Here is a 9819-nt window from a genome sequence, read left to right as displayed (position 1 = left end):
AGAGCGCTGGGAACCCGGCTCCGCTCTCGGGGCGTGGGGAACCAGCTCCGGCCGGGCTCCCTGCCTTAACTCCCTCGCTTCCCTCTGCCTCCTGTCCTCCCAGCCCTTGGGGTTTGGCTCACAGAGGGATTTGGCAGAGCCCGGAGCTGTTCCTACCTCAGGGCTCTCCCGTGTGCTGGGAGAGCCCTGATCGGGGCGTTTTCTGGCCACCTTTTTGCCTGCACCGTCACGTTTCTCTCCCCGGAGCGCTTCCCTTCCAGCTCCTCCAGGAGCCTTAGAGCCTTCCATTTGTGAATGAAACATAAATTCCTGCCTTTTTTTACTTTTGTGGCGTTTGCAGTGCAGCAAACCTTGCACCTATGGCATCGAGGAGCCGTGTGGCACCCGTAGGTAACCGTGCTGCTTACCGTTAAGCCATGTGGGACCAAAACGAGTGGCAAAAAAGCAATTATTCACCAAAAAAAAAAACAACACTAAAACACATCAAAACACTTCACCGTGCGGTGTTTGAAGCAATTCCCAAGAGCACGGTGGGGAGGGTTAACTGAAATCACCGGGCTCCTTGGTGTGAGCGTGTGGGAAGAGAGATTTTTTAGGGAGAAAACCTTTGCTTTACCTCCCCTGATGATCCCGAGCTGCCCGGGGTGTTCCCAAACAAAATCAAAGTGCTGGGCAAATCAAAGTGCTGGGCAGCCAAAGGAGCATGAAAGATCATTAGGGCTTCGGGGCCGGGAGAGGTTAACGAGCAAGAAAAAGGGCACGGCCCTGCCGTGGCAGAAAGCAGCTGGAGGGAATAATGCACGAGGGTTGGGTTCAATTTCCAGGTCATTTTACAACTGGAAGCAAACTCCCCGAGCCTTTTCCAGCTCCGAGGAGCCCCCCCAGGGACGTGATGGCACAGACACCTCCACGGGGATCAAACGGGGGCACCGAGCCCAGCGTCGCCTCCGTTGCTTTCTGCTGTCTGCCCAACGGCTTGTCTCCATCTGCCGGCTCTTTGCGGTGGATTTGTGAGCTCCCTGAAGCACGGCCCGTGTTTCCCTGCTGCCTTTTGGTCGCACCTAGCAAAAAGGAGAGCTTGGCCCCGAGCCGGGGCTCCCGGATCAGGTCCCAGGTGCCTTCAGCCAGTTTTCTGAGGATAAAGCTCAGAAAATCCCTCTCCAAGCCACGTACACTGCTTATCCTTCTCATTTACCCCAATTAACACTTTCTGGGTGGAGAGCACCTCCCTTATTCATTGCAGCTGGCATGTTTAGGGCTGGTTTTACCAAATCTTTGAGTGCTCAGCCCCTCATTTGCCATCACCTCCCTCCTCCTGCTGTCGCTGCCCTTTCTCCTTTCTATTCCCATCTCGATTTGGCCGGTCGGATTCCCCCACATGCCTGCGCCCCCCGTGTGGCTGTCCCTGGTGATCCGACCTCGTTCCCACTTTCTGCCGACCTTTTTCCCGAGCCCGAGGTCGGCGAGGAGCCGGCGACGGATCCAAGCCTGTTCCTGGGGCATTTCCTTTTGGGTTTGCTGCTCGCGGCGCTCCTCTGAAGCCCTGCCAGCGCCCCTAAAGCCTCACCCAGGCTCTCAGCCCATTTGTCTTTGGCTTCTTTGCCTCCCACATCCCTTCATGAGGGCCAGGAGCGAGCTCAGGCCGTGCTCAGCCTCCTCCTCGCCTCCTGCCTCTCCCCTCATCCCAATCCCTGCAGGTCCCCCCGGCCCCGCAGCTGGAAAGCGGCGATGGAGCGGGGTGGGAGCCTCGCTGGCATCAGCAAACACAGCCACAGCTGCTCTCCCCGCGCTCAGCAGCGCTCATTTTTTGCCCAGCTAAGAGGATTTTGCTTTCCTCCTCTCGGTTCAACCCGGCGCGGGCTCGGTTTCACACGGGGTTTGCTCCCTGTTAGGCTGGGATCAAGGAATAATCGGTGGCATCCCCCTGTCCGTGGCCACCAAGGTCCCCACACATCACCTGGGGGCTCCCCTTAGCAGCTGAGATGCCCTGGGGTCCCCAGGAGCCCCCCTGTGTGTGCATTTAGGGCTGGATGGGGTTTTGGCAGCCCCCGGAGACGGTTCAGGAGGCTGAGGAGGGTTTGGGATCGGTCCCACCAGCCCGACCTCCGTGCCCCTTACGCCATCGGGATTATGGCCAGCCCGAGGGAAGAAAGGCTCCTTGTCTCCACGCTGCTCCCGGGACGTGTCCGAGGGAGAAAAGGGGACGAGGGAAGGGATGAGGACAAACGTGGCTCCCGTGCCAGCCGCCTCTCCTCGTCCCGTGTCCCGTGCCAGCCGTCACCCGGCCAAAAAAGGGCCACCCCCCCCCCCAAAAAGGAAACCAGCGAGGCATTTAAATTTAATGGCCATCCCCGAGCTCCCCATTTAATGGGGTTGGGTCTCTGGGTGTGCTGGGAGGAGGCTACGGGGATGGAAAAAGTCACGGGGCTGCTCTGTCCTCCGGCAAACCTCGGGGCAGGCAGCGGGATGGGGACGTGGCAGCGGCCGGAGGGGAAACTGAGGCACGGCGAGGGATGAAAACCCCGGAGCGAGAGGGGCACCGGGGTGAGAGAGCTTTGGGGAGGTGAGAGGGCTCCGAAATGGGGCCGTGCCGAGCCAGCTCCCGGGCGTTAATCCCCCAAAACGGGGCTGGGAATTAATTAATTAACCCTCCAGCGGCCGATGGCGAGCGCCACGAGCAGCCAAAAGGCGACGAGCCGCAGCCTGAGCGCTGCCCGGCCCCGGGGAGCTCACCTCGAGCACGGCACGCTGATAATCACATCTTAATTAATTGCTTAATTTCCTCTCTCTCCCCCCCAAGGAACCAGCCAGATCCTCTCCGGCAGGGAGCGGGCAGGGAGCCACGGAGCCGCGTCCCCCCTGCGAGCCCGGGTGGAAATCGGGGGGGGTTTCCTGATTTACACCACCAGCAGCGTGGCCAACGCCACCACGGAAAAGGGAAGGGAAAGGTTTAGGGTTAAGGTTGGGGTTGGGGTCAGGATTGGGGTTGGGGTTGGCATTGGGGTTGAGGTTGGGGGTGGGATTGGGGTTGGGGTTAGGGTTGAGGTTGGGGTTGGGGTTGATGCTAGGGTTGGGGTTAGGGTTAGGGTTGGGGTTGGGGTTGGGGTTGGGATTGGGGTTGGGGTTGAGTTTGGGGTTGGGGTTAGGGTTAGGGTTGAGGTTGGGGTTGGAGTTGGGGTTGAGGTTGGGGTTGGGATTGGGGTTGGGGTTGGGGTTAGGTTTGGGGTTGAGTTTGGGGTTGGGGTTAGGGTTGAGGTTGGGGTTGGGGTTGGGGTTGAGGTTGGGGTTGGGGTTGAGGTTGGGGTTGGGGTTATGTTTGGGGTTGGGGTTAGGTTTGGGGTTGGGGTTAGGGTTGGGGTTAGGGTTAGGGTTAGGGTTGAGGTTGGGGCTGGGGTTGGGGTTGGGGTCAGGGTTGGGGTCGGGATTGGGGTTAGGGTTAAGGTTAGGGTTGGGGTTGGGGTTAGGGTTGGGGTTCCTGTTAGGCTTAGGTTTAGGGCAAGTTTTAGCATTAAGGTTGGGTTTGGGGTTAGATTTAGGGTTAGGGTTGGGTTTGGGGTTGAGGTTAGGGTCAGGGTTAGCAGCCGCAACGTGTGTTGGGAGAGCGCAGACACCGGCAAGAGAGGCTTCAGTTTAAAAAAAAAAAAAACAAAAAAACTTTTATTTCAACATCTCCCCTTTTTTCTTTTTCTTTTTTTTTTTTTTTTTTTTGATGTTTTGACTCATATTTCAAAAAAAAAAAAAAAAGCGGGGTGGTTGGGGCTGCAGGACGGGGGGGGAAAAAAACAAACAAACAAATAAAAAGTACAAAAAAACCCAAAAAGTGGCGCGGTAACAGCAGAGGCTTAGAAACCACGGCGCGGAACGGAGCCAAGCGGCAGGACACGGAGCACGAAGCACACACCCCAAGGACACGGCGCTGCCCGCGCTGTCCCCCTGTACAAAACACACCAAAGCATGCCACGGGCGGGGAGACGGGGGGGACACGGGGAGGCCGGCCTGGTTTAGGGTGTCCCCCCCGGTCCCTAAGCCAGGTTGTTGTGCAGGCAGGGCACCCCGCAGCCCCCCGGCTCGCCCCCTTTGCCGGTTTCTGGCGGGGCCGGCGCGGCGCTGGGGATGCTCGGCGGCTCCTCGTCCTTCAGGCAGGATTTGAGGGAGTCCTGCAGCTTGTGGGGGGCGTTGGGGTCGTCCTAGAGAGAGAAAGGAGGGCTGGGTTTGGGGATTTTGGGTGGGCAGACCCCCACGGAGCACCCCAAGGCGCGCTCCCGGTGCCCAAAACCCCCAGCACCCCAATTCTGGGCACCTCCAGCGTTGGGCACCCCCATCCCGAGCCCCTCTCCTCCCTTCTCTCCCCCCACTCTCACCCTTTTGGGGTTTCAAACCTTTTCCCTCGTGCTGTCCCCGTTCCCTGGCAGAGCCCCTCTCCATCCCCTACCCCCTTTTTAGGCACGGAAAGGCCCCCACCTCCCCGGCGTGCCGCCACCACCACCTCACCCCCCTCCCCTTTCCCACACCCCCAGCCCCTTGTAGGGCACCGAGGGGAATAAAAAAATCCCCCAGAAGGAATCCTGGTGGCTTTGAGCCCACGGGAAGGGCAGACAAAAGGGTTTGAACCCATCCCTGCTCGTTCCCAGGCGAGCCCCCGGCACCTCCAGCACCCAAAATCGTGGCCACCACGCACCGCCGCGTGTGTCCCCCCGCCCTAGGACAAGCAGCGACCCCAGGCAGTGCTGGCAGGAGCCCCGTGGGGTGGGATTTATTGCATTTTGTTATTAATTTATTGCATTTTGTTATTAATTTATTGCATTTTGTTATTGATTTATTGATTTTTGTTCTATCCTCCGCTCCTGGTGCCGCCGCACCCCCAAAAAAAACCAAAAAACCCTTCCTGGGGTGTCCCCCTCTCCCCCCTTGCTGTCCCCTCCGGTTTGGGGATCACGCAGCCCCAAATGGGCACGGCGGGGATGGGGGCACAAGAAGCGGGAGCCTCCTGCCGGGGGGGGGGGTCTCTCGCAGGCACTACGGGTGCTAAAATCGGGTCGAAAGACGGGGAAAACGGCTCAGGCCCGGGCTGGGGGGGCTCCGCGCTCCTCCCGCGGCTCGCAGGCGGCGAGGCACTTGGCGTCTCTCTGTGGCAAGCCGAAAAAAGCGGCGGTGGTGGGACCAAAACCCACAAAACCCCAAAAAGCCCAGCAGCACGGGGACCCCCCCCCCCCCCCCCGGTGTCCCCCGAGCATCCTTACGTTTGGGTGGGAGCCCTCGGCGATGGTGGAGAGGGAGAAGTTGTCGTTGTGCAGCTCGGACGGGGTGCGGTATCTGCCGGGGGGGGAGCAGTGCCATGGGGTTTTTTTTTTGGGGTGGGGGTCCCCACGGAGTGATTAGGGGGAGAATGGGGTCTTGGGGGGTGCCCCCAGGTGGAGGGAGCGACGGGGGCAGGCAGGAGTCACGGCCACGGAGGGGGACGCGAGGGCTGGCAGGAGTTTTGCTGCTAATTACACTTGGCCCAGGCAAACGCTAATTAACAGTTCATTAGGGACCCGCGCCGGGAGCGCTTTCTCCTCGCCTGGCTCCGGGGACACGGGGGAAAAGTGGCTGGGGACGGGGTGAGGGGACAGGACCCCGACCTTCACCCACCCCACAGCATCCCCAGAGGGGCGGTGGCAGCCTCCCCCACCCCCCCATGACCCCAAAACCCCATCACACCCCCTCCCCAACCCAGTGCCCCCAGTTCCCAGTGGGGCAGATGAACTGGAACCAGTAGAGGCTCAAATAGGATTAACCACGCAGCAGCAGCAGCATTTCTACCACCGACCCCAACCCCGTGCCACCCCAAAAGCACGCGGGGACGGGCGCTTTGGGGGACGCGAGGGGTTTTGGGGTCGTGTCGTGTGTCCCCCCCGTGCCACCCCGCTCACTTGGTCTTGCGCAGTTTGCTGTTCTCCGTCCGGAGCAGGTAGAGCTTCTTGGCGAAGCAGACGGTCAGCATGAAGAGCAGCAGCAGCACCAGGGCGGCCGAGCCCACGGCCACGCACAGCACCTGGAAGTCGGTGACGATGGCCTCGCAGCGCGTCCCCTTGTGCCACGTGTAGTCCTGCGTGTTGCACCTACGAGGGGACGCGGTCAGGGTCCCGTCCTCCCCCCCCTTCCCCAAAAAAACCCCTCCCCGGCACCAACACGCACCCCAAATCCCCCCCCCGGGGGGCTCCGGGTGCAGCCGACATCTGCGGATTACAGCAACCAGCAGGGATGGGATTAGTGCGTGACCCCACAAGGGGATGGCACCAGGGGGATTCCTGCCCCAAAAGCAGCGTGGCCCCGCAGGGACAGCCCTGGTGGGGCCCTCCCCGTGTCCGTCTCCCCCCCCCTTGTGCCAATCCCGACAGGCGCCGCGGCCGGAGCCTCGTCCGCGCAGCCCTGACCCAATTCCTGCCTGGATGCAGCGGGCGATGGAGAGCCCCCGGCCCCCGGCGTGGCCTTGGGGAAGGGGACACGGCCCCATAGAAGGCGACACGGCCCCATGGAAGGCGACACGGGCCAGCTATGGGGCACCCAAGCATCACCCCAAACCCTTCGCCCTCCTCCGGGATGCTGCTGGGGGTCTCCCCGACGTCTTCCACGGGGACGTGCCCCCCCCCAAGATGTGCTGCATCCCGGGGCGAAGCACCCACCCCCGGCACCCCAATCCCTACCTGCAGAAAGCCCCGAGGCCCTCCAGCAGGTAGCACTGGCCGCCGTTGTGGCAGTAGCTGGGGACGAGGTCGCAGACGGAGCGGCAGGAGCCGTTGTGCCTCACGAAGCCGCTCCGGCACTCGCTGCCATTCTCCGGCACCAGGCGCTCCCCGGGCCGCGGCGCTGCTGGGGGGCTGCCCCCGTTGGCACCGGGGGGTTTCGGTGGTGGCCGGGGGCTGGCTCGGGGTCCCCGCGGTGCCTGGGGGACGCGGGGCACGGCCGAGGGGGGCGGCCGGTAGCCATTCTCGTCCTCCAGACCCCCGTCTTCCTCCTCATCCTCCTCCTCATCCTCTTCCTCATCCAGCTCATCCTCCTCGTCCTCCTCCTCTTCGTCGCCCTCGGCGTAGAAGGAGGTGGTGGGGTAGAAATCCGACTCGTCGAAGGGCGTGAAGTCGTCGTAGAGCTCGTGGAGGCCCCACGGCGTGGCCCCGCCGCCCGGCTCCCTCCGAGCCGCGCCGCCGGCCCCCCGGCCGCCCCCCAACCCCTCGGCGCCCTCGAAGAGCTCGTAGTAATCCACGTCGATGATTTCGGGGGCCGGAGGCTCGGCCGTGCCCGGTGGCGGCGTCGCGGCCGTGCCGGGCTCCAGCACCTCCAGCCAGGTCCTCTCCGTACGGCCACGAGCCCCTTGCGCCGGGGCCGGGCTGGATGAGGCCGACCAAAACTCCTGCCCCGAGTCCCCCAACCCCGGGGCCGAGCCCCCGGCCGCCAGCAGCAGCTCGGATTCGGCCGAACCGGTGCCAAAAGCGGGGCTGGGGAGGCCGGGGACGCTCGGCGGGGAGGCCGGGAGCCCCCCCGGCGGCGAGGCCTTCGTGGGGTGCTCGCCACTGCCGGCCTCTTCGGGGCTGCCGATGGCCACCCTGCTGCTGTCACCGGGCCAGGTGACACCGGTGGCCACCTCGTTGTCCTCGGCCGAGCCGGGCGTGGGGGGCAAGGCGCTGGCATCGCCCTCGCCGCCAGCGGCGCACCCCGGGCACCCCAGCGCCGGGTGGGTGGTGGAGGCCGTGCCCCCCCCGGGGGGCTCTAGCTGGGGTCCCCGCGGGGTCTCGCTGGCCGCTGGGACCCCCCCGGGGTTGGTGCTGTTGTTGCTGGGGGTCCCCGGGGGGGCTCTGTTTGCCGGGTCCCTCTCCGGGGAGCCGCCCCCCCCCCAGGCTCTGCCTTCAGCCTCGCTGCCATTATGGGGGGGCCACTGGGGCGCTGCGGGGAGCACAAGGACATGGTGGTGTCAGGGGGGGTCCCGAGGATCCCCCGGGATCCGCCTCGCACTGGGAGCCCCCCCCCAGGCTGTGACACCCCCGGGGGTCCCCAGCATCGCCCCCGCTGCCCCCAGTCCCCCCCCCTTACGAGGGGATCCAGCCCTGCAGAGGGGATCCCGCCCCTACAAGGGAATCCAGCCCCCACCCCCAGGCACATAACGGGATCCTGCCCCCCCCCCCAGGCAAGGGGATCCAGTCCCTGCCAGGGGATCGACTCCCTCCGGGGGGGGGCTCCGGACCCTCTAGAGCGCATCCCAGCCCCTAAAACGGACCCCGATCCCCCCCCCATAGCGGATCCCAATCCCCCCAGTGCAGATCCCAATCGCCCTAAAACGGCCCCCAGCCCCCCCATACCAGCCCCCAGCCCCCTATAAAGGACCCCAGCCCCCCTATAACACCCCCCAGCCCCCCATATCACCCCCCAACCCCCCATATCACCCCCCAACCCCCATACCACCCCCCAACCCCCCATAACACCCCCCAGCCCCCCCACACCACCCCCAACCCCCCCCCTTATCCCCCCGCCCCCCCCCCCCCACCCATCCGCAGCCCCCCCCCGGCCCCTGCCCATCCCCGAGAGCCTCGGGGGCCGCCCCCCTCCCTCCCACAGGTGGGCTCAGCCCCACCGACCCCCACCCTTGGGCAGGGGGGGGGATACGGTGGGACCCCCCCCCCGGTGTGTGTCCCCCCCGGTGTCCCCGCACGTACCGGGCGCGGCGGGGCCGATCGCGGCGAGCAGCAGCAGGGCGAGGGCGGCTCGGGGCGGGGGGGCCATGGCGGCATGGATGGGGCCACGGCACCGCCACCGGCACCGGGAACCGGCACCGGGAACCGGGACCGGCACCGGCACCGCCCGAGCCCCCGCTCCCGAGCCCCGCAGCCGCCGCCGCCGCCGGAGCTCCGCGCCTGGGGGGGGGGCCAAGGGGGGGCCGGGCCGGGCCGGGCCGGGCTGGGCTGGGGGCGGGCGGGAGGCACCGGCTCCGCCCGTGGAGGGGGTGTGGGGGGGGTGGGAGTGCAGATGGGGGGGCACCGGGGTGGGACCCTCACCCCCCTCAGCACCGAAATGCCGGTGATGGTCGCGGGAGAAGCCCGGACCCAGGGGCTGCGCCCCCCCCCCAGCATCAGTGACTCCCCACCGCAGCCCTCCCAGCACCGGGACCCCCCCCCATCTCCCCCATCTCCTCCCTAAATCCCTCCCCAGCACCACAAATCCCCCCCATCTCTCTCCCCCACACCCCCAATGTCTCCCCCCCGCAGCCCTCCCAGCACCTGGACCCCCCCCATAGCTCTCCCAGCACTGGGACCCCCCCCCATTGCGATCCCAGCACCGGGATCCCCCCATCTCCACCCTAAATCCCTCCCCAGCACCACGAATCCCCCCCATCTCTCTCCCCTCCATCCCCAATGTCTCCCCCCTGCATCCCTTCCATCACCCGGACCCCCCCGCCATAGCAATCCCAGCACCGGGACCCCCCCCATCTGCCCCCTAAATCCCTCCCCAGCACCACGAATCCCCCCCATCTCTCTCCCCACACCCCTAATGTCTCCCCCCTGCACCCCTCCCAGCACCAGGACCCCCCCCCCATAGCAATCCCAGCACCGGGACCCCCCCATCTCTCTCCCCCCCATCCCCAATATCTCCCCCCTGCATCCCTTCCATCAGCCGGACCCCCCCCCCTATAGATCTCTCAGCACCGGGACCCCCCCATCTCCCCCATCTCCCCCCTAAATCCCTCCCCAGCACCACAAATCTCAGCCAGTCTCTGTGTCCCCCCCCCCCCCCCAGCACTTGCCCCCCTCTCAGCATCCCCAAACAGCCCTGGGGAACGGGGGCAGAACA

General features: G+C 65.0%; 1 protein-coding gene across 2 annotated transcripts; it reads right to left on the bottom strand.

Annotated features, from left to right (window-relative positions):
• Positions 1-3794: 3794 nt before the first annotated feature.
• Positions 3795-8850, bottom strand: CSPG5 (chondroitin sulfate proteoglycan 5). 2 transcript variants are annotated; one of them, XM_084509148.1, is made up of 5 exons: positions 8688-8850; positions 6687-7920; positions 5913-6101; positions 5241-5313; positions 3795-4187 (listed from the first exon to the last, which is right to left on the bottom strand). In XM_084509148.1, the coding sequence occupies exons 1-5, from the start codon at positions 8752-8754 to the stop codon at positions 4023-4025; spliced, it is 1728 nt and encodes a 575-aa protein (XP_084365274.1). In that variant the 5' UTR covers positions 8755-8850; the 3' UTR covers positions 3795-4022. The 2 variants fall into 2 exon arrangements, with proteins under 2 accessions (XP_084365274.1, XP_084365275.1); XM_084509149.1 differs by lacking the exon at positions 3795-4187 and adding an exon at positions 4886-5126.
• Positions 8851-9819: the final 969 nt, after the last annotated feature.

Source organism: Aythya ferina (assembly GCF_964211825.1).
Source record: "Aythya ferina genome assembly, chromosome: 2".
NCBI lineage: Eukaryota > Metazoa > Chordata > Aves > Anseriformes > Anatidae > Aythya > Aythya ferina.
The sequence above is the reverse complement of the archived record's forward strand: the minus strand, read 5'-3'. Positions and strand labels throughout refer to the sequence as shown.

Coding starts and splice junctions, on each gene's coding strand:
- CSPG5 (XM_084509148.1), bottom strand. CDS start 8,754: ATGGCCCCCCCGCCCCGAGCCGCCCTCGCCCTGCTGCTGCTCGCCGCG. Junction 6,102..6,686: donor GGCCTCGGGGCTTTCTGCAG/GTAGGGATTGGG, acceptor GTCCCCTCGTAG/GTGCAACACGCAGGACTACA. Junction 4,188..5,240: donor CCGAGGGCTCCCACCCAAAC/GTAAGGATGCTC, acceptor TTCTCTCTCTAG/GACGACCCCAACGCCCCCCA.